Here is a 25,574-nt window from a genome sequence, read left to right on the forward strand (position 1 = left end):
AACGGTCTCTGCTGCATCTGACACTTGGGTCTACACTTCACCTACTCTCATTTTCCTGGTGTCACCCTCCCAGGGTAAAATTTATTCATTAGACTTGTTTACAAGTAGTCTTGCCGTTACGTGCTGTATCGCTAGGGGACGTGGAAGTGGTCTGTTTTTGTCGATTTTCCCCAAGTTAGAGGGAAGGAAATTCCAATTTAAAAGGCATTAGCTGGAGTGCGTAAGGGTGACGAGTTAATTTTTACGTAAACAAGATCGAAGGAAAAATTATTGTTTGGTTTCCTTTCAATTTCAGCAGGAAGCTTTGGAATTGAAACTTCTTTATAAGTCTTGCTAAGTATAACGGTTATTCTCAATTTGAAATTTAGTATTATTACTTAGATTTTTCATTAAAGAATAAAAAAAACTTTTCATTTTTTTTCATTCAAATTTATTCTTTCTTTAAATAAAACAATTACTTTTTCAATTACTTTTTCACCTGGCTTACTTTTACTTTACCTCTGGCTCTATGTATCAACAGTAAATAATTAAAAAAAAGGTCAAAGACGGTTGGGGAATAACAATTGATGATAATTTTTGCGAGGTTAAGTAGTAGTAGTATATTAGTTTAATGGCCACAGCTGCCAGGGCTATCCGGCCGGTTGGTAGCATTAACTACCTACGGTTGAGAGTTTATATAGATGATGACACAGATGAGGATCGCTATAAAGCGAGCCTGGGAAATCCCATACCCCGACTGTTGAGTTGAAGAAAATGTTGCCAAAGGAAGATCCTGCAAAATAAACAAATTTAATAACAATTTCATTTAAAATGTCAAAGATTAATTCCACAACTATCTAAGATAATATTAACTACAATTGGATGAGCATGCAAAGCGGAGGTAAAATTATGAGGGGATGTTTTGTAAAAGCCAATAAGTGATTTATATAGTTTATCTACTAAAGCGGGAAATTTATTTAATTCAAAAAATATGTGGTCTAACGTTCCAATTTCTCCACACTCACATAAGGAATCTGCATTTACAACTATACGATGTAAATGGGACGGAATTAGACAATGTCTACTTCTGAATCTGAAGAAGGTTGTCAATCATTTCCTGGGAAAATCTTTACATGATCTAAACCATATGCTTTTGTAGGGAGAAGTAACAATTTCTGCATAATTTTTCCCTTTTGTATAAGAAATCTCCTTCCAACTGCCTTTCCATAACGACCAAAACTTTTCCTTAAGAATTGGAATAAAATCAGTAAACCAACATTTAATCTCAGATCTCAGCATCTCGACCATTTGTCTTCCCAATATTTGCTAAGTGATCAGCTTTATCATTGCCCAAAATATTCGTGTGACTGGGTAGCCATGCCAATGAAATTCGAAATTGTTTTTCTCTTAACTCAAATAGTTTACGTTTTGTAGCAAATGTAATTTGCGAGATTAAGCTGCAGACGCCATTACTTGGCCCGTGCTCTTCTTTATTTTTTATGGCGCTTACTGCCAGTTGCCTTAAGAAGGTTATAATTTGTATTTATTTTTATACAGGGTGTCCCAGAAATAAGTGCAAGTATTTTAAGGGGTGGTAGATATCGATAAAAGAAACATATTTTCTCTTTATCGTTTTTCAAATAAGTCGAAAATAACGGCGGAGTTATTTTACTTTGAAAATTTCCAAAAAAATAATTTTTTGCTCAAATTTGGAGAACCACTGGATCTTTTCTGGATTTTCTTTCTTGTAAATTTATTCTAGTACCTATGTTGCCATATTATCAAGAAATTATGTTTTTTAACTAAAAACTACAATTTTTTTTTTAAAAATTCCGAATTTTCAAAAAAAAAATTCGGGAAAAAACCTTATAGGCGGGTTTCTGGGGTTGAACTATACTACCAGTTAAAATGCTTGCACTTGTTTCTGGGACACCTTGTATATTCAGTGATTTTAAGTGGTGCAGTTTAAAAATTAAGAAAAAATATTTTTTGAAAATATATTTATGTGTTTGTGTCATATCTTTTTTAATCTTTCTATAGTTAGTGTAATTTTTTGATTAATTTTCTATATGTAGAGATTGGTCTTGCTAAAATTATCATCGACTCTCATTCCCAGTCGTTTTTGACGAAGATATATTTGGATTTTAGCTATATGCATTAAACAATGTACAGGGTGAATCATCGATACAGTTTATTATTTAATTTGTTTTGAGAAGCATGAAAAATGTTTAAATAAATAGTTTAAGGAAATGTTTAAGATACATAATATAAATTTTAATTTAAGTACACTGGGGTGCTTAAAACTATTAAAAATAGGTATATGGTGTTAAATAAGTATAAAGTTAAAAATTTTGTAACAGACTTTGTATACTTATTATAACAGAAAAAAATAACACCGGGTGCGTCTCAAAAGTAGTTCACCACTATAGTTGTTTTTTTATTTTTTCATATAAAAAAGCGAGATTTGGTATGTTAGTATATGACATAAATTAGGATTAATTAACGTATTGTTTTTGGTCACTTCCTGTTTCGCCGGAAATGACTACAACTTTTGATTTTTAAATGGCACCCTCGGTTTTCTTTTTCTTTATTCGATAGAAAATGACACTATGAATAGAATGATATATCATGTGTCAACTTTTGACATTTTCTCATATTTAATCAATTGAAACACATGCGGTTCATAACGAGAATTTGACTCGAAATACCAACTGTGATGTACCAAATTATTGGTAAAAAATGCTTTTTCCAAATATGCTAATGTGGTACCCTCGTCCTATTTGAAAAAATTGAGATATTAAACTTTTTAAATCTTTTAACTGACCAGAAAAAGACTTGAAAGGCATTGGACGATCAAATTTATTTTTCCAAGGCTCTTTGATTAAAAATTAATGTTTTTAACGCAGCTATAGCACTCTAGATTGAGATTTAAAATACGATTTTTTTAAAGCGAAAATGTCAAAATTTGACATATTATATGTCATTATATTCAGAATGTCATTTTCTATCGAATAAAGTAAAAAAATACCGAGAGTGCTATTTAAAAAACAAAAGTTGTAGTAATTTCCGATGAAACTGGAAGTGGCCAAAATCAACTGAATACGTCAATCAAATCTAATTTATATTTTATACTAACATACCAAATCTCGTTTTTTATCTGAAAAAAAAAATAAAAACGTTATAGGGGTGAGCCACTTTTGAAACGCACCCAGTATAGGGTATATTTATCTTAAACACCTGGGTTATGACCCAAATATCTTTACATATTATCTTTTACTTCATTTCTATCAAACTGTTGAGATTTCGAATCGAATTATGTTTGATTAGCCATTTTTATGCAAATTGATATTAAATATTACTATAACAAAGTTTAAAACATGTTTTGAAACAGCTTTTTATTTATTTTAGACAGATCCCAATGTCGAAAAAGAAGAAAAAATCAAATACGACAACGCCGGCGCTTAACAAAAAAGAAGACGTGTCTGCTGCATAAAGAAGAGATACGATAATTTTATTCGTTCCAAAGTCTCTAAATTACCCGGTACGCGGTGTGGTTCTTTCTCTATGCTTTGTTTCAACAACTTATGGCCGTTGTAAATTTGGAAATGTGACTAATTTGTAAAATCAGAAACGACAGGACCGTATTTAGATTGGGGCTATTTATTGGTTGAGATGAATAAGGTTGAATTGAGTTAGGTTTATTGACGACTTATGTTGGGTATATAGAAAAAAATATATTATGATTTAATTTATTGAAGTTCTTTTTAACTGATATTTATTTAGATGTTGTTCTTCAGTGTTTCTCTGTTGATTTTTAAAATATCTTTTTTTTTCCATAGTAACGGTTAAAATTGCCTTATATCTATCAAAAATAGTAGATAAAAGTAGTATAACTAGTACCACAAATTAACTATAACAGATGCGAAAGAACACCGAATTCCGCGTTCAGGTTTCTGTGACCTTCAGAAAGAGTTCATAGACAATCCGCATCAATGTATAGTTTGGGTTATTATTTGTTTGGGTGAAAATAATCTGCACCAATATGTTATCGAGGCATATAATCTCACAGTAATTTAATAGATTACTCGTCATATTATATCAGTTCGTAGGAGATTAGGAAAAAAAAGATATTTATAGTATAAAAAATTAATTTATTTAACAAAATTTAATTAAAGTTTTGACAAAATTGTTACTTTTCTATTGCCTCTATCGGACTTTTTTCGACTATATAAATCTTTATTTGTAAACTTTAATGCATAAAATATTTTCAATCTAATAAATAATTTAATGATGTAAATAAGAGGAAATTTCTCACATGGTTGGTCAAATTCTATAGTTTCCATTATATCAAACAGCCTCTGAATGTTTTCTTCAGTGCAAAACTCATCAAAATTTAATATAAATAATTTTTCCAGCCTGTAAATAAAATGAACAAATTTTTCCACTTTCATGATCAAAGGCTTTTAAATGGGTAAATAATTTCGAGTTATCCAGAGATTCGGATTCTTTTGCAAATTTTAGACAAATATCACATTGATGTATTTGAAGACGCTTTTTAATGATGTAGTCAAACATAATTAAAGGCATTTTGAGTTGAAAACATTTCTCAGAGGCTGTTTGATAATGAATTTGACCACCCATGTGAGAAATTTCCTCTTATTTACATCATTAAATGATTTATTAGATTGAAAATATTTGATGTATTAAAGTTTACAAATAAAGATTTATATAGTCGAAAAAAGTCCGATAGAACCAATAGAAAGGTAACTATTTTGTCACATTGTTAATTAAATTAATTTTTTGTACTATAAATATCTTATTTTTCCTTATAATTAAACACATTTGTATCCCATTTTAAATAAGATATACAAATTACCAAAACTTAGAAATAACAGTTCAAAAGTTCAACAAAAATCCTACACGCGTTTTTAAAAAGAAACATATAACCACGCACTATGTCACTCCAGCAAGCGAATACGACACAGCATGGGTTTCCGGACTAAACGACTCGTGTATTTACACCACTCAATAGGCGTGTCGGGTTTGCCGAACGGTTTCCGATGCAGTCGCTTTCTTTCGCATCTGTTATAGGTAATTTGTGCTAGTACTTTAACCGCAAGGGTAGATTAAATGATACTTTAACAGCGAGGATAGGTTAAAAACTTTATTTCTTCTCTCACGTTTTTTAATTGCTTCCATTTTTGAAATATTTTGTATTCCTTTTCATAGTTAATGGGGATTTAAATGGAAGTAGTTTGGATATGGCGTTTGTCGCCTCAGCCTGAATATCTGTTGGTAATTTACTTATTTCGTTTTGAGCCATATTTCTGGCTCCAATTCAATCAGCAATCGACACGAAAGAGAATTAAAAAATATTGACTAAAAATTGACAACTATATAAAGAGACAGCTTTATTTATTTATCAAATTACATGGAAACCAACGCCAACTTTACCAAAGACGATAAAATACCATTTTATCGTCTTGTATAAAAAATAACTATTTGTGGCTGAGCTACAAATAAACGCAAAATATTGAAATTATCACAATTAAATCTACTTAGTTGTTAAATCGAACCGTTTTAGAGAAACTTTAAATAACATGAAAATACGGTTGAATTTTCCTAACCTAACCTAACACGTTTTTGTGGTAATATCATTTCGATTTCATTCTTTGATAGATGGCTCTATTAATTTTGATTAACGGCATATTTTTTGCTATTGTTAAACTATCACATTTTCCGACAACTATTATCACACCCTTTCTGTAGCATTGAGGAATAAAGTTTGTGCTTCTTTAACATAGTAAAGATTGAACGGAATTTTATCATCTCTACGCTGCGCTGTTTTTATTCCATCTCATAGTATATTATTTATTGGTTTATACAGGGTATTTCAAAAAACATCTGACATCTCTCATTGAGTGATTCCTCACGTAAAAATAGTATTTATTTTTCATATCAACATAGGTCCGATTCTGCTCTGTTTCCTAGCTACAGAAGGTTAAAGTCTTAATAATCTTCAGATTTATTATAATTTTGTTCCAAGTTCTTTTAGGTATTCGAGTGAAATTTGGAGGATAAAAGTTACAATGAGTGCTACATATTTTAATGCTAAAAAAAGTCGGCAGATTCACCAGGGACGTGCAAATGGGTGATCACTGAATATTTTTCTAAAAAAACATGTGCGCCACTGACTTTTTTTCCTCTTAGTAGCAAAATTGTGTAGGCCATTTAATAATTAAAAGTCGTATCTTGATATTTTGTCCATTTCGATTTACTCGATGAGATAAACTCAAATAAGTCCGATGTATAGGGTGTCTCATTTTGGTTGAAATTATACGATATTTCCGTTATTCGTGAAGATAGAAGGGTGCGGTTTGCACAAACCTGTGCCACTTTTTGTCAAACGAAAGCTGCTGTAAACAAAATTTTCATAGCCCTCTTCGTTTCTGAGCTACAGGGTCTTTTTAAAAAGTTTGCAATTCGGGACACCCCCTGTATCTCTGTTACTGTTAAAGGTCTCAAGAAGGTGAAATTTTTTGTAGAACTTTTTACGTAGAATACAGTGGCTTAGTCTGTTATTCTACGAAAAGAATAGTTTTAAAGATATGAACTAAAGTTATATTTTCTTAAATGGAACACCCTGTATATTTATAAACTGTATGATCTGGCTTGCCATAAGTTTGTCAAAAATATATATGGCTCTATATTTATTAAGTAGTAAATTCCCCCCCAAAAATAATGGTATTTAATACATAATTACAACTTTATTTTTTAAAAGTTTAAAAAGTTTTCCTTTAACTTTAAACTATGCATTTCGGCACCTATGTTTGTAGGAACTTTTTGCATATTTTTTGATGAGGAATCAATGAGTACTTATTTAACATTTTGACAAGTTAATGACAATAAAAAATTTTGAAGGTTATTTCTTATCAAAGAGACTAAAATCTACAAAATATCAAGAGACGACTTTTAATCAGGATTTAACGGGTTACACAACTCTGATAACATGGTAACAAGAGAAAATAAAATCAGTGGTGTAGGTACATATTTTTTTTAGAATACTGTTCCAGTAATAACCCATATGCACGTCCCTGGTGAATATGTCGACACTTTTTTTAACATTGAAATATGTCGCTCTTATAGTAACTTTTACTCTCAAAATTTCATTCGAATCGCTAAAAGCACTTGAAAGAAAATTATAATAAATCGAAAAAATATTTAAACACCCTGTAGCTACGAAACAAAGCAGAATCAGACCTATTATGTTAATATGAAAAATAAATATTATTATTACGAAAGGAATCTCCCCACGAGAGATAGCACATGTTTTTTGAAACACCCTGTGTACCAAACATATATACAAACCAACGAGAACCCACGTGTAATACCAAAATCCTACGAATTTGCATAAAGTAAATCGTTCTCCATTTAAAATAAGGCCGTCATCGACTTTGTTTTGCCGATGGCTGTTCGCCCTCCACCGGCCGACTTGTTTTTACGAATCCCCTTAACCCGTTAATGCTGCCCGTTTGGTTTTTCCAATTAAATTGGGATTAGGGCGGTGCGCATACCCAAAAAAGGCCGCGCCGCGCGCTGATGACAACTGGCCCGCTCGCAAAACTTTTAATTGAAAAAGAAAATTGGAAAATGCAAGCTTTCCGCGGTGACCGCGCGGCTTCGAGGAAAAGTTTTCGTCGAAGTTTGTTTCCGCATTTTACGAATGAAAAGAGGGATAGATGCTTGACGTTAATCAAAAAATGGGGAAGAAAAGAACGAGGCTCGGTTTTATAGCTTTGTTTTCTTTGATTTTATTTGACGACCGTAATCGGTCTAATTTAACTTTCGGGAAGATTTGGGAAATTATCTTGATACCCATGTATAACTGAAGCTTAGAGTTTTTGACGATTATGATATCAAATTGACAAATAGGAATGATGTAAAAGAAAGTTGGACAAATTTAGTTGAAGTACTTCTGGCTTTTGAATGAGATTTTATCCAATAAATATAAAATAAACTCACTTCCTATTTATTTTTTTGGTTATTGCTATTTTTTGTTCAATTACAGCCACTCAATCAGTTGCATCTTCTTCTTGTAGTTACTATACCTTTTAGCAGAACTTGAATTATTGTATTCTCTATCTAAGCAATTGGTTCAATATACTTGTGTCAAATGTAAAATTTTGAACACTAGGATTTATTGAAGAGATAATTTCTCATTCAGTCACATTTTTTTAAAAAAAAAGCTTTAAAACTAAACAATTATTTGGAAAAATCGAAACAAACTGCGTTTAATACAGCGTGTCTCAATATTCCGTGGACATAGAACTACTACATAATTTTGGAATCATTGGACACAATTTATGTGTCCACTGAACTACAAAAACAATGCAAAAGTGCTTTGTTTGGCCCCTAGAGGGCATCAAACTTAAAAAAATAAACACATTTTTTCGGATATTTTAAAAACCATTTTTGCTAAGTGCGTTAATTGGCTTCCACAAAAATTAAGAAAACTACGAGAAGGGTGAAAACTACCCCCACCCCTACATAAATTTTAGTAGAAATATTTTCCTGTATATACCCAAACTCGACCAACTCCAGCAATGGAAGGAACTCCAAGGAACTCCACCAAAGACAGATACCTCTAGTATTTACTACATTTTTTGCCTCTTGTAAAAAGCGCTAAATCGCATAGTTCTTCAAAACATTTATTAGAGAATTTATTTTTCCAAAGCAGACCTACAAAATATACAGGGAGTTCCAATATTCCGTGGACATAGACGTATTTTTTGAATCAAAATAAGTTAATTGCACATAATTTCCCTTTATACAAAAGTGCTTGCTTTGTCCGTTAGAGGGCATCAATCAAAAATAAAACCGAACGTTAGTTAATTTAAAATTTTATAATTTTTTTGAGCTTCTCGTACTTTTTCGGTTTAAGGATTCACAAAATATCTGAAAAAATGTGTTTTTTTTAATATAGTGTAATGCCCTGTAGCGGACAAACGAAGCACTTATGTATAGAGGTAATTTGTGTCCAATAAACTTATTTTGATTCCAAAGATACGTAGTAGTTCTATGTCCATGGAATATTAGGACATCCTTTATATCTTAAAACAAATTTGTGGAAGTCGTACATCTGATATATGGAATAATAAAATAATTTTATTTGTTTTAGTATTACTATTTTTATGTACAGGGTGTCCCATTTTGGTTGAAATCATACGGTATCTCCGTTATTAGTGAAGATAGAAGGGTGCGGTTTGCACAAACCTATCTCACTTTTTTGTCAAACGGAAGATGCCGTAAACAAAATTTTCATAGCCCTCTTCGTTTCCGAGCTACAGGGTCTTTTTGAAAGTTTTGCAATTTGGGACACCCCCTGTATCTCTGTTATTGTTAAAGCTATCGAGAAGGTGAAAACTGTTTATTCTAGAACTTTTTACGTAGAATACAGTGGCGTAGTCTGGTTTTCTACCAAAAAATTATTTTTGAAAATATGAATTAAAGTTATGTTTATTTAAATGGAATACCCTGTATATTTATAAATCATATGATCTCTCTTGCCATAAGCTTCTCAAAAATATATATCACTCTATATTTATTTTCACTATTTACTGCAATATTTAAAAGTTTTTATTAAAAGATCATATTTATTAGTAGGCCATGATTGATAATAAAAGAAACTAAAGAATTATTAAAAGTATATTGCTATCTGTCTCTTGTTTTATTTTGGGAGCCGCTAATAAATTATTTATATATTAGGGAAACTTAACTCCTTACCGCTATTTGTAAATCTTGGAATACGTGTATACGTACGAATAATCTATCCTATCGGAAATTTTAGATATTCCTTTAGCTAATTTACGTGAAATATACTTTCAGCAAGATGGGGAACATTCCCCCTCATAACTATGAAAATATTAGAATACTGTTAAATTATTATTTTTCAAATCAATGAATTGGAACCAATGAACACATATTGATAGCCTCCTCGATTCCCGGATTTGGCTGTTGTCGATTTTTGATTTTGGGGATTTTTGAAATACGAAATATATCGTGGGCACTACAACCTACAACAATGTCGAACACCTGAAAAATGTTTTAATAATTCAAGCTTTTAGATATTTGCAAACCCATTCCGTTATAAAAACAGAAAAATATATTCACAGTTTCAGTGGTAACAGTTATTTCAAAAGTAAAATATATCAATCCCAAATTAATTTTAATATGTGTATGACTATTTTAGATTTTTTAAAATTATATCTTTTAAATAATGCAGTAAATAGTGAAAATAAATTTAAAGTAATATATATTTTTGAGATGCTGATAGGCAAGACGGATCATATGGTTAATAAATATACAGGGTCTTCCATTTGAAAAAACATAACTTTAGTTCATATTTTCAAAAATATTTTTTTGGTAGAAAAACAGACTACGCCACTGTATTCCACGTAAAAAGTTCTACAATAAGCAGTTTTCGCCTTCTCGATACCTTTAACAATAACAGAGATACAGGGGGTGTCCCAAATTGCAAAATTTTAGAAAAGACCCTGTAGCTCAGAAACTAAGAGGGTTATGAACATTTTGTTTGCAGCATCTTCCGTTTGACGAAAAAGTGGGACAGGTTTGTTCAAACCGCACCCTTCTATCTTCACTAATAACGGAGATACCCTATGATTTCAACCAAAATGGGACACACTGTACTAAGATTTATTTTTTTAAATGTAGGTATCAAGGAATATTAATATTAGATATTACTTGGTTATAACTTTTAAATTAAGACAATATTTATACTGGAAAAATATTTATATTAAATTAATAAAAATAAATAAACAGATTCTTTTTTCATTTTTATACTCGAAACAACAAATATACCTTTTAGGAATATTCATTATAAAATATCAGTTTTTATGATAATATAACAGAAAATTATTCAAATCTGCCGCAATACACTGAAACATTATTTCCAATGGATCCAAAGTCCAAATTCAATATTTATCATCTGCTGATGTATTTCTAACATTGCAAACAAAATATGCATCAAGAGTTATCAAGTTTCAAGTATTTAGGTTTATTTTGATTGATTTGTGTAATTTCAAATTGTAGCATTCTATTATTTTGATTACAATCATTGTGGTTTGATTCTTTGGAGACAATAATTTAATCTTGTAAGAAATCATCCGACCAACTTTAGTTAAAAGAACTGAATGTTATTAAACATTATTAATCTTACTATTTTGTGTTTATTTAAAATAGTATATAAAGCCAGAGGTATATTTATTATCAAAATAACTGAATAGGATATTAAATTGTTGTCACTCTCTGGTGAAAATGAAATATGAGCGACGTTTAAATCAGGAAACTCTTAACACTCTTGACTTTAAAAACACTCCAACATAACTCGTTTTTTTAGCCTCCCATACAATTTTCTCAGTCTCGTCATATTTCAAGTTACCTTATAAATTAAATGTCACGACTGTGTAGTTTAAATTTATTTGGAAATTGTCCAAAGAAATTTAATTTCTGGTTTTATTTCTGAAACATAAACCGAAAGAAATAAATATTACATACAGAATAGTAATTTTAATAGTCATGACAACTTCAACTAAATTCATTTTCTGTCTTTTCAGACTCATTAATGGGTTCAGCATCAGAAGATGAGGAAGACGACGACAACAGTACAGCATCATCTGTGTTAAAACACCATCCTCTTCATGGTTCCTTACCGCCAGCACCTGGTGAAACGAATAACAATTCTTTACCTCACTCCGATATTAGTAATTCTATAGGACAGGTATGGTATACTTTTTATCTTATAATATACACTACTGCCATTACTTGCTGACGAGTATTTGACACGCATCAAGAAGATGGTGATTTTCTTTCGTGAGCTTTTCTGTGACTGAAAAGCTCTATACGCGATTTTATCTCTCTTCCGCACTCCGGACATTCAAAAATCTCATTATTTTGTTGCCTCTTTACTTTTTGGTTGTCGCTGTTAACTGAGTTTACAATTCTTCTCCATTGTGTTCTATTGTGCGCTGCTTCTTCCCACTCATTCTGCATGTTTATCCCCTTTAAGTTTTCGTGGAAAATATCTTTGTACCTTTTGAGTTGTCCACCCGGTTTTCTCTTACCATCTACAAGCTCATCGTAAAGCACAGATTTTGGTAGGCGGTTTTCTAGCATTCTGCATACGTGACCAGCCCATCTTAAGCGGGATTTTGTAATCATATGACTTCAACGCTCTGGCAGTTAGCTTTTTCAAGGACCGATACGTTTGAGACATGATGGAACCATTTGATTCTAAAGAGTTGTCTAAGGTGTCTCTGTTGCAACTTGTTTAATGGGTTCATGTGTCGGTGGTACGGCATCGGCATCGGCATTTCGCTTGCATATAGCATGGTGGGGATTATTATGCTCGGTAGACTGCAAGTTTCGTTTTTGTGCTCAAGTCATGATTATAGAAAACCCTGTCTTTTAATTTCCAGAATGCTCTTGACGCGCTGCTAATCCTGTGCTGAATTTCGGATTTTAATAATATACAAAAAATGCAGCAAGGTCCGAATTGTATTCGGGAAACTTCGGCAACATATTCTACCCATAAAAATAAATAGAAAAATTCGTATAATTTAATGTCCTAAAATGCTTAGTTTTGGAGATACAGGATGTAGAAATTTATTTTTATTTCGATTTTTCTTTCTGAACTATAGCCTAAAGAAAGTTGACTTATACTAATAGGATAAACACAATTAACAATTATTTTCAACACTCCATATTTGTTTTATTAGCTTCTCGTTAGTCATACTTCTAAGATTTCCCCTTGGTTTTCCATCAGATGAAAATATCACGTATAATTACAAAGAAGTCACATTGTTATTTTTGCAATAATTAAGATGCGTTCTGCATGGTACTCTCAACGCATATAAGTATAGTGTGAAAAGTAATTACCCATGAAGGGATAACTAGATACAAAAATAAGCCTCTGGGTAATTAAACTTTCAACAATTCATTCAAATAATATATCATCGTTATTATAAGATGAAAAGTAACAAACTTTTATTAATTTTTATTAACTTTATATTCCGAAATCATCATCAGCTTTGTATGATTATTTGTACATATCAAACCCTAAAAATAGGAGTATATATTTTTTTATATTGTCAATATTAAGTAAGATGTCACCCAGAAAAAATAAATTTTTCACTTTTGTAGTTATTAAACCCGTAAAAATATAGACATACTTTTTATATGCCTACCAGATGTTAATTTTTTTGTCTGATAAATAACACAAAACTGGAAATAGTAGAAGAATATATATTTGGGACAACTAATACACAACTTTGGATCTCTACTACCAGAAATCAAACGAAGAATTAAGTTAGCATGGTGTACTCATGGAAGAAACTCAGTCATATTCAAATCCAGAATGCCACTTTATCTAACGCAGAAAACATTCGACCAATGTGTAATACCATCAGTCATGACCTATGCATGCGAAACCTGGACACTTAAAACGGACATTATAAAAAACTGCAGGTCGCACAACGCTCAATGGAACGAAATATGCTGGGAATAACCAAGAAAGACCGTAAAAGAATAGAGTGGATATGACAAAAGACCCAGGTAATAGATGTCATCCACAGAATCAAATCCCTCAAGTGGCAATGGGCAGGACACCTGGCACGGAGGACGGACAACAGATGGACTAAAAAAATTGCAGCATGGTACCCACGAGGAATTAAGAGACCTAGAGGAAAGCCAAACATGAGATGGGACAATGATTTTAAGAAATTAGCATGGATAACTTGGGCCCGCATAGCCAACAATAGACAACAATGGGCCCAACTGCAAAGAGAGTATCTAAATATGTGAGGGAGGCTACACCATATTTGGAAATGGTTGAATACGCTGAAAATGATGATGATAATGTTAAAAAATATATTCTCTCTGACTGCAACAAGAGTATAATAGCGAAATCCTCTTCTCCGGCCGGGAGAGAAAAAAGCCAGGATGGAAAGCCGTCCAACACCGGGAGGCAAGCAGGGACGTATCACTTGCTTTGCCGCTATTGCTCGACAAGTGAAAATGGCTGTGCTGCCAAAGGATTTCCCAGAGGTTGCTCTGACCACCAACCAGCAAACGTCTCTAGAAGAGACTATACTGGACGAAGTAGTTGCGATCGGATCGCAACACAAGGATCTACAAGATGTGGGCAAGCTGCGTTTTGCGAGGATACACTTTCGGGTGGGCATGATCCTCATAGATTGTGTATCTCAAGAATCGGCGAATTGGTTGGTAGAAATCGCACTTAAGCTTAAAAATTTCCAAAGGCCGGAACTGGTTGCAGTGAAGAATGCCGCCATATTGAAAGTATTTTTAATCGATAGATCTCGTCGTAAAACAATGATGTGCAAAAAATCTCCGATCTAGATATTGTGGTGATTTTCTAGATTCTCTAGAAACTTCTAATGAACGCTCAGCCTGGGACACCTTGTATACATAAATATGATCCAGACAAAATTGTCGTAAATAGAACTAATCGCCGCAGAAAATTAACCGAACATTCGGTTAGGTCGGAACTGGTTGCAGTGAAGGGAGAAAACATCCCTAAAGGGGCGGTCATAACGGTCTTTCTGCCGAGGAGCAAGGGGAAAGACACCACCTACCTGCTGAGCCTTATCCAAGGCCAGAACTTCAATATAAGGACATCGAGTTGACTAGTCATCAACTCGAGGGAGGAGGGTCATGATCAGGTCCTCACACTAGGAATTAACCTCAAATCCTAGGAGGCAATAAAGAAAGAGGGACATATCCTCTATTATAGATACGGGACAACACCGGTATCAGATCTAAGGAGAGACCAAGTTAAAGAGGTGGAGAAAATGGAGACAGATCCTCCAGCCTCCACCTCATGGGTTCCTCAGCCGGAGGCAAGCTCCTCGTCAAAACTCCAACCGTGGGAGGGTGTGTACTCTCGGGGGAAGAACTGTTGTCAGAGGATGATGGGAAATACCCTCTGTCCCCTCTACAACAGGGGTATAATGGGTTATAGATTGTGTGATGACTCAAGGAAGGGGGGCACAATAGATCTTTAAAATCGCAGTGATTAACCCCCCCCCTCTTACTCATTCTACATTCTACATAATAGCGAAAAAGTACTGTTTATGACGTCTATGTAAGCAATTTTAAAAAACTGTAAAGTTGATTATACAAAAATAATCTTCACTATTCCTTTTCTGGATCACATAGACCAATTTTACATTTTCATTTACAATTTCATTACAATTTCATTACAATTACAATTTCAAATTGAAGTATCAGGATGAATTTTCCACTGCCTATTTAAAAAAATGGAAAATTAAATTTCTGCAGTAAAAAAACAACTGAAACTACTAGAAACAAATTACCTGAAAGCAGATGAAATCTATTTGATAATTTTGATTTCAAGCAATCCATCTGCAACGTGAAAAATTACTTCCAAGATCATTACGGTTGTTCCGACACAATGGTCATTTGTATACAGAGTCCATCAAACGCTAAAGGCATTAATCTTCTAACTGCCTAACAACCAGCTCTCTAAATGAGCTACGTCTAAATAGTATATACTAATAGTTCCGACTGCGCATGCCGTACTATTTAGGTCCAATTAAGTTGTTCGTATGGTAATTTTATGCAAATTAGGCTACGAGGAGATTTTGACTTTTGAAATAATAAGATCGTGCTTCAGGCTTCATGATCAAATCATCAGTAATAATATTCTTTAAAGTTTAGTTAAGTTCCTCGAATAGATAATTGGGATGAACTTGTCACTTTAGAATATATTTCATATCGAAATGTAAAAATTTATTTTATTTTTTCAACGTCTAGAAGTTATGTTAATATTGTAATTTTATTTATTGCTAATGGATAAAGTTAGATGACAAAATGTTGAAAATTCTGAAAGTGGCCTTAAATTTTGATTTTACGTCTACAGCATGTTCCCGAATTTTCTTTACAAGAAGAAAAAAATTATAACTGTTATTAACGTTTTGAAAAATGGATTTCATAAAAATGTTTGCCTGTTTTAAAATGGTTAATCCCGTTTATACTTAACCAAACCAAATTTCCATATCGTTTTACAGAAAATTAAAAAAACATAAAAATAGGAAAAAAATGTCTAAACCTATGTGGCGGATTCATCTCTCCAAAAAATCCTGTATGGGTATTTCCGCCACTGCAGGAAAATCTACAAAATAAAATAGTTATTTTTTGTAAACACTTCTGCGTTGATATACTTGTCAGCCAAACCAAACTACTTGTCAGGAGTTAGGTTTACAGATACATATACAAATTTGCCTAACGAACAAAAAAATTCTTAACGTTTGAGAAAGTTTATCTCTTTCCGTCGTCGGAAGCAAAAAAAAATACAAAAATAAAAAAAAAACTATTTAAAATATTTAAATTCAACTATTCTAGAACCCTTTAGTGTTTTAAAGTAGATACGTCTACAAAAACCGTTGACGTTCTGTTAAAATGACATTATATCAAGTTAAAATTCAAAATTAACAATTATTACCTGATAGTAATAATAACTTAATAAGGTAAAACCAAAAAATCCCTAGCTTTCTGTATGATTATTTTTAATTTTTACATATGTTATGTTTATTTATGTTATGGTCTTTAAAATCGCAATCGCTTCTTTGATTTGGGAAAAATTCAACAATATTTTCATGTTTTTTTTTTATATGGAAAAGTATAAACGGAAGTAATCATTTTAGAACAACAAAATTTTGATTTTTATTACTTTGTTTATATTAATAATATAAACAAAAATTCAACAATATTTTCACATTTTTTTTTTAAATTTCTCTAAAAGGGTATGGGAATATGGAAAAGTATAAACGAAAGTAATCATTTTAGAACAACAAAATTTTTATTTTTATTACCTTGTTTATATTAATAATATAAACAAAAGTTCAACAATATTTTCATGTTTTTTTTAAATTTCTCTAAAAGGGTATGGGAATATGGAAAAATATAAACGGAAGTAATTATTTTAGAACAACAAAATTTTTATTTTTATTACTTTGTTTATATTAATAATATAAACAAACATTTAACAATATTTTCATGTTTTTTTTTAAATTTCTCTAAAAGGGTATGGGAATATGGAAAAGTATAAACGGAAGTAATCATTTTAGAACAACAAAATTTTTATTTTTATTACTTTGTTTATATTAATAATATAAACATTCAACAATATTTTCATGTTTTTTTTTAAATTTCTCTAAAAGGGTATCGGAATATGGAAAAGTATAAACGGAAGTAATCATTTTAGAACAACAAAATTTTTATTTTTATTACTTTGTTTATATTAATAATATAAACAAACATTCAACAATATTTTCATGTTTTTTTTTTAATTTCTCTAAAAGGGTATGGGAATATGGAAAAGTATAAACGGAAGTAATCATTTTAGAACAACAAAATTTTTATTTTTATTACTTTGTTTATATTAATAATATAAACATTCAACAATATTTTCATGTTTTTTTTTTAATTTCTCTAATAGGGTATCGGAATATGGAAAAGTATAAACGGAAGTAATCATTTTAGAACAACAAAATTTTTATTTTTATTACTTTGTTTATATTAATAATATAAACAAACATTCAACAATATTTTCATGTTTTTTTTTTTTTTTAATTTCTAAAAGGGTATGGGAATATGGAAAAGTATAAACGGAAGTAATCATTTTAGAACAACAAAATTTTTATTTTTATTACTTTGTTTATATTAATAATATAAACATTCAACAATATTTTCATGTTTTTTTTTTAATTTCTCTAATAGGGTATCGGAATATGGAAAAGTATAAACGGAAGTAATCATTTTAGAACAACAAAATTTTTATTTTTATTACTTTGTTTATTTAATAATTTACTAATAGAAATTAGTTAACGGATTTAAGACTTTTTTTTAAGATTTAAGTTTTTTGTCATTTCAGGACCCTAAAACGGAAAATGACTCCGAGGACCAGAACTCTTTAGACGGCGACCCGATCATTACGGTTGTTCCGACACAATGGTCATTTATATACAGAGTCCATCAAACGCTAAAGGCATTAATCTTCTAACTGCCTAACAACCAGCTATCTAAATGAGCTACGTCTAAATAGTATATACTAATAGTTCCGACTGCGCATGCCGTACTATTTAGATCCAATTAAGTTGTTCGTATGGTAATTTTATGCAAATTAGGCTACGAGGAGATTTTGACTTTTGAAATAATAAGATCGTGCTTCAGGCTTCATGATCAAATCATCAGTAATAATATTCTTTAAAGTTTAGTTAAGTTCCTCGAATAGCTAATTGGGATGAACTTGTCACTTTAGAATATATTTCAAATCGAAATGTAAAAATTTATTTTATTTTTTCAACGTCTAGAAGTTATGTTAATGTTGTAATTTTATTTATTGCTAATGGATAAAGTTAGATGACAAAATGTTGAAAATTCTGAAAGTGGCCTTAAATTTTGATTTTACTTCTACAGCATGTTCCCGAATTTTCTTTACAAGAAGAAAAAAATTATAACTGTTATTAACGTTTTGAGAAAAATGGATTTCATAAAAATGTTTGCCTGTTTTAAAATGGTTAATCCCGTTTATACTTAACCAAACCAAATTTCCATATCGTTGTACAGAAAATTAAAAAAACATAAAAATAGGAAAAAAATGTCTAAATCTATGTGGCGGATTCATCTCTCCAAAAAATCCTGTATGGGTATTTCCGCCACTGCAGGAAAATCTACAAAATAAAATAGTTATTTTTTGTAAACACTTCTGGGCGTTGATCTACTTGTCAGCCAAACCAAACTACTTGTCAGAAGTTAGGTTTACAGATACATATACAAATTTGCCTAACGAACAAAAAAATTCTTAACGTTTGAGAAAGTTTATCTCTTTCCGTCGTCGGAAGCAAAAAAAAATACAAAAATAAAAAAAACTATTTAAAATATTTAAATTCAACTATTCTAGAACCCTTTAGTGTTTTAAAGTAGATACGTCTACAACAACCGTTGACGTTCTGTTAAAATGACATTATATCAAGTTAAAATTCAAAATTAACAATTACTACCTGATAACAATAATTACTTAATAAGGTAAAACCAAAAAATCCCTAGCTTTCTGTATGATTATTTTTAATGTTTACATATGTTATGTTTATTTATGTTATGTTCTTTAAAATCGCAATCGCTTCTTTGATTTGGGAAAAATTCAACAATATTTTCATGTTTTTTTTTTAATTTCTCTAAAAGGGTATGGGCATATGGAACAGTATAAACGGAAGTAATCATTTTAGAACAACAAAGTTTTTATTACTTTTTTTATATTAATAATATAAACAAAAATTCAACAATATTTTCACATTTTTTTTTAAATTTCTCTAAAAGGGTATGGGAAACGTAATCATTTTAGAACAACAAAATTTTTATTTTTATTACTTTGTTTATATTAATAATATAAACATTCAACAATATTTTCATGTTTTTTTTAAATTTCTCTAAAAGGGTATCGGAATATGGAAAAGTATAAACGGAAGTAATCATTTTAGAACAACAAAATTTTTATTTTTATTACTTTGTTTATTTAATAATTTACTAATAGAAATTAGTTAACGGATTTAAGACTTTTTTTTAAGATTTAAGTTTTTTTGTCATTTCAGGACCCTAAAACGGAAAACGACTCCGAGGACCAGAACTCTTTAGACGGCGACCCGGAAACGAGGGACTCCCAAACGGAGAACAAAAGTCCTGATGACAGCAGCGCGGGTTCGAAACGTCGCGGTCCGCGAACGACGATCAAAGCGAAACAATTAGAGATCCTGAAGACTGCCTTCTCGCAAACGCCCAAACCCACCAGGCACATAAGAGAACAATTGGCGAAAGAGACGGGGTTGCCCATGCGAGTGATACAGGTAAGATTGTAACCGCCTACACACGATACAGTTTCCTTGAATCGGTATTTTTGTATTATTTAGACCCTCACTCTAGACAACTTTGATCGTCCAAATCAACATAGAATATGAAAATTGCGATGTACCATTTGTTATGTCATCGCTGTCATTTTATATGTAAAATTATATAGGGAATGTTATCGATGTTCATTTCCAAGCCAATTGGTCGCCGGTTTTTCTCGATCATACGGTATTTTAGTATATACCTGCGATGTACTTATATTTTGAATCAACCTATGAAAAACTAAAGTTTTGTGATGTAAAAGTACTATACAACCTTTTGTACTTAATAACACCACTGACGTCGCATTGGCGTCAGTGGACTCTGTGAAATTCTTAGGACTTGTTTTAGACAACTGGTTAAAATCACATCGAAGCTTTATCAAAGAAACTTAGCGCTGCCTGTTTTGCGCTAAGATCAGTTTCTAAGGAACTTAACTTATCAACCTCTTGAATAGCCTATTATGCCCTTTTTGAGTCACATCTTCGTTATGCCCTACCATTCTGGGGTACTTGCTGCGCAACAAAATTTGATCGTATTTTCAAACTTCAAAAGAGAGCAGTTCGATATTTATTGGGACTGAACAGTAGAACTCACTGCCAATTCAAAATACTTACTCTTCCTTCTTTATTCATTTTTGAAACCGTTTGCTTAATCCGCAAGCACATATCTGCTATTCCCGAAAGGTCATCTCACAACTATCCACTTAGGAATGCGGAGCACATCATCTGCCTTTGAATATCAAGTCGCTTTCATTCTTTCCCGCATTTCGCAAAGCTCTGAAATCATACTAACTGGAGAGAGCCCTATATGCGGTAAACGACTTTTTTGTTGATGTTTAATCATGAACAATTTTGAATTTTAAAATTTTGATCATCTCACACACTGGTCAAAAGTCCAGTATTTGATATTTTATAACTTTTAAAATTATATCCATTTACAATTTTCCCAATTTAAAATTTTATTGATGTGCCTTTTTTGTGTTCTGCTATTGTCCATGTAAAGTCCATATCATAGGTCCATATTCTTCTTAAGGTGCCGTGCTGATTCCTGCGTAAGCGTTCATCTTTTTCTTCCTCATCAGATGGTTCTATTTATTGCAGCGACTTGGAGTGCTTGAAAGTCCTGTATGCCTGTCCAATGATGAATATTTCTCAGCCAGGATAGCTTCCTTCGGCCTATTCCCCTTTTGCCCCCCTCGATTTTACCTTGGAGAATTAGACGCTGAAAGTGGTAGCGTTCTCCTCGTAGTGTGTGCTCCAAATAGGCTATTTTCCTCTTCTTGGTGATTTCGAAGAGTTCCTCTAGACCAGCTCTTCTGAGAATGTCTTCATTCATCACACGGTCGACCCAGGTCACTCTTAGCGTTCGTCGTAGGGTTCACATTTCGAAGGCTTCAATTTTGTTTATTGTTGCTACATTCAGTGTCCATGCTTCCACACCATATAAGAAAATGGACCAGACATAGCACTTCACCATTCTGTATCTAAGGCCGAAGTTCAAGTTCCCATCTGTGAGAAACCTTCGAAGTTTTAGAAGAGTTGTTTTTGCTTGCTCGATCCTGCATTTGATCTCCTGATCTGGATCCCACGTTTGGTTAACCATGAATCCCAAATATTTAAATTGTGTGACCTGCTTGATGACCTCTCCTGAAAAGAAATATTAAATATTAAAATGATTATAGAATTTAAAGGTAAATAATTTAAACAATCCTCAAAGTGAGTAATTTAGTTGTTAAATATTATTATCCATTTGAAGTTTACTTAACAAAATTTTGCCGAGAGGGTAAATCATTCTTTTTATTAAGTAATGTTCCGTGTGCCTTAATTTATATTGTTAATATTTACTTTTGCACTTTTTAAATCTGACTATATTATTATTAAAATTTGTAATTTGAATATAATATAAGCATAATAAAATATACAAAATGATATATGCCGGGTGCGTCTCAAAAGTGGCTCACCCCTATAACTTTTTATATTTTTTCAGATAAAAACAAGATTTGGTATGTTAGTATATGACATAAATTAGGATTGATTGGTGTATTCAGTTGTTTTCAATCACTTCCTGTTTTACCGGAAACGACTACAACTTTTACAACATTTTTAAATGACACCCTTGGTATTTTTTTACTTCATTCGAAAGAAAATGACACTCTGAATAGAATGTCAACTGAATAAAATAACATATGTTAACTTTTGACATTTTCTGATATGGTTTATTTGAAATTACAACATGCGGTCCATAACGATAATTTGGCTCGAAATACCAAGCGTGTAGTACCAAATTATTCGTAAAAAAATGGTTTTTTTTCCAAATATGCTAATTAACCACTCACGTTCCATTTGAAAAAACTGAGATATGATACTGTCTAAACACTGAGATACGATTTGGCCATCTTTTAATAGACAAGGACAAGACACCAAAAACACCAACGATCAAATCTAACGAGTATCTTCCCAAGGCTCTTTGACTAAAAATTAGTGTTTTTAACATAGTCATATGGTACTCTAGACTGATATTTAAAATACAATTTTTTTTAGAGCGAAAATGTGAAAAGTTGACATGTTATTATTCTATTCAGATGATATTATTCTATTCAGAGTGTCATTTTCTTTCGAATAAAGTAAAAAAATACCGACGGTGCCATTTAAAAATCAAAAGTTGTAGTCATTTCCGATAAAACAGAGGAAGTTACCGAAAACAATTGAATACGTCAATCAATCCTAATTTATGTCATATACTAACATACCAAATCTCGTTTTTTTATCTGAAAAAATAAAAAAGTTATAGGGGTGAGCCACTTTTCACATTCACCCGGTATATAGTTTTTTATATACTTCGTATATCTATTATTTTGACTATGAAGTAAACGGTAACCAGTAACCACATTTTTTGGTAACAACTTAATTCTTGTTGCGCTAAAGAAGGCTAAAACATTACAGTATTTTGGTAAACTTTCCGTAATTAATGAATTTTTGTTAATTATTTACTGTTATTAGAGCAAATAAGGAAAACAATATTTTTTTTATTTATGTTGCAAAAACAAATTGCAAAAAATTTACCAAATTTTCAACGTTTTAATTGTTTTCCTTTCAAAAAAGTACTGAATTGTCTCAACAGTATAGATATAATTAGAAGTTTTTTTTTATCTAATAACAATTTGACACACTTATAAATACTATTACGTTAAAAGCAAGTATTTTCCAAAGCCTATCATGACTACACTGAGGCGTTGTTTCTTGTTCACTGTCATTGATATCTTAATTACATATTAGATAATAATATATCTGGTATTATGGTATTCGGGTATATTGTCGATTTTAAAATACCTAATCGTTTCTATCGTATTTTTCAAGAGAATGGGCATAATGATGTAATATATGCATATTAATGTAATTAAGGGCTTATTTTTTCGTATTTATTATAATTTTGCTCTATCTTCGGTTTGAAAAAAGACATCAAGATTCAATTTTTAAGCTTTTATTACTCTTTACTATCAGTCTTGTCTATCAGCTAAAATTACATATACTATCGTATTTAATTTTTTGAAAAAACGCGCAATGTTTGTTAAATTGTAAGACAGCGCCCCCTAGCGTCTGCGTTCAAAAGCTTATTATTGTTATTTTTATGGTATAACATAGAGTAAGGAACGGTCTTTTAAACGAGCCCTCGTTTGTTAGATTCTGATTGAGCACAGCACTTTTTACAACGATAACAAAACAATTATACATGAACAACAAAAAATAAAGGGAATTTACGCCAGATGTTTGTCAACGTTGCCAACGTTTAGCCCAATTTAATGTTATCCTTATATTGCCGATTATTATTCAACTTATCCTTATTTATCCTTATATTTTACAACATGTGGCAACCGCGCTAACTGAATTTTCCAAACTTACTGCTATCGTCCAGGGAATGCTAGCATTCACTAGTAAAAGTTGGTTTCAAAAATAATTGTTGAACTTTTACTGGCGTAGTCTTAGCAAATCAGTGAATGTGAGCTTTTACTAGTAATTTTTAACAATCACTGATTTCCAACTTTTACTGTAACATATACATAAATTGGATCCAGACAAAATTGTCGAAAATAGAACTAATCGCAGTAGAAAATTAACCGAACATTCGGCCCCTAGAGCTGGCCATCCCTCATGCCGTTACAGACGTTCGCCGAACCATTTGCACCCATTCATCAAATGCGAAGAACAAAACCGCCGCAATTTATTTCACACGTCCCGAACGAACAAAAATCGTATAAATCAAACCCGCCCCCACACCTGGGACACGAAACGTTTCCCAAAACCGAACCATATTCCGAAGGGTAATTAACGATCGGGTACCCGAACGAAGATTAGTTGTTCCCCATCTAAGTCATAGAAAGAAAAGAAAGTTTTTGGAACATATAATTATGGGATAAAATGTCAGGAATTTGTTGATATTTTATTAATTATTATTCGAAATTCGAAATAAAAGAATTCTTCCAATTCCAAAATGATTAATTACCTATTAGGGATGTAAAAAGGCAGCCACACACATACAGTTTTTCCTCAAGGCAAAAATGCACAGTTGTGACGTTGGGAATTTTGTTTAAATACGGTATACCATACACGAACATATTATTCGTCAGTTATGCAACAAATTAACACTTGTCAAAATATAATGTGGAGTAGTAGGAGTAGAGGGAGATGGCCGATTCTACGCCAGGAGGAGGAGCAAGGAGCAGGAGCAGGAGTAAATCAGCTAAAAATAGGCTAATAAACAAGAATAAACGGGTTTGGACCGCTTTGAACCGCTTTTGAACTGCTTTGAACCGCTTTTTAGGTTAAAACAACAGGCCAGTTCATTTTTTGTTCAAACCTGTTTATTTGTGTTTTAAAGCTGTTTAAAGCGGTTCAAACCTGTTTATTCTTGTTTTATTATTTTGTTCCTATTTTAACCGTTCTTAGCTGATTTACTCCTGCTCCTGCTCCTTGCTCCTCCTCCTGGCGTAGAATCGGCCATCTCCCTCTACTCCTACTACTCCACATTATATTTTGACAAGTGTTAATTTTATTCCAGAAATAGAACAACCAAAATTAGAACGGCACACTGATAAACCGGAATTTAAGTCGGCCATATTAGGTCCCCATCGCGCTCGACCAAAGTTTTTTGATAAATACACTCCTTCCTTAACAATATTATTAAAAAGTTGTGAGCACTGCGCTGACCTCACCTTGACATCCCGAAACCAGTACAAACGATAAAACCCCAAACTTATTTCAGGTTGGCGTCCCGTTTTCGAAAAATTTATGAGAATTCCGAGTAGAGCGCGGTTGGCTCGGCTCGTATTTCATATTCGTAACGGCTGCTCTACCTTTCGCTTAGTTTTTTTTTATTAATTGATTGTCCGTATCGCTGACCCACTGCGGTAATTATCGACCTGGGATTTATGACGATTCTAGTCGGTTTTCTAATGTTGTTTCATCCCTTTTCTAATATAAAAAGAACATAAATAATCACATACAGTGTCAAAGATAGAGGCCGTATCATATGGGATTCTCTGTTTTAATTAATTTAGGTAAAATTTGATTTTGGCGCTATTTTTTTCTTTATAA

General features: G+C 31.9%; 1 protein-coding gene across 1 annotated transcript in view; it reads left to right on the forward strand.

The window, feature by feature from the left end:
- LOC115875990 (LIM/homeobox protein Lhx5) overlaps window positions 1-25,574 on the forward strand; it is a 179,380-nt gene that overhangs the window by 127,149 nt on the left and 26,657 nt on the right. The window contains exons 4-5 of the mRNA XM_030891634.1: window positions 11,613-11,776; window positions 19,689-19,940. Of these exons, the coding sequence (XP_030747494.1) occupies window positions 11,613-11,776; window positions 19,689-19,940 (416 nt within the window). The remainder of the gene's footprint in view (window positions 1-11,612; window positions 11,777-19,688; window positions 19,941-25,574) is intronic.

This window comes from Sitophilus oryzae, unplaced genomic scaffold, assembly GCF_002938485.1.
Source record: "Sitophilus oryzae breed Bouriz unplaced genomic scaffold, Soryzae_2.0 scaffold_1396_pilon_pilon, whole genome shotgun sequence".
In the NCBI taxonomy this organism is placed as follows: domain Eukaryota; kingdom Metazoa; phylum Arthropoda; class Insecta; order Coleoptera; family Curculionidae; genus Sitophilus; species Sitophilus oryzae.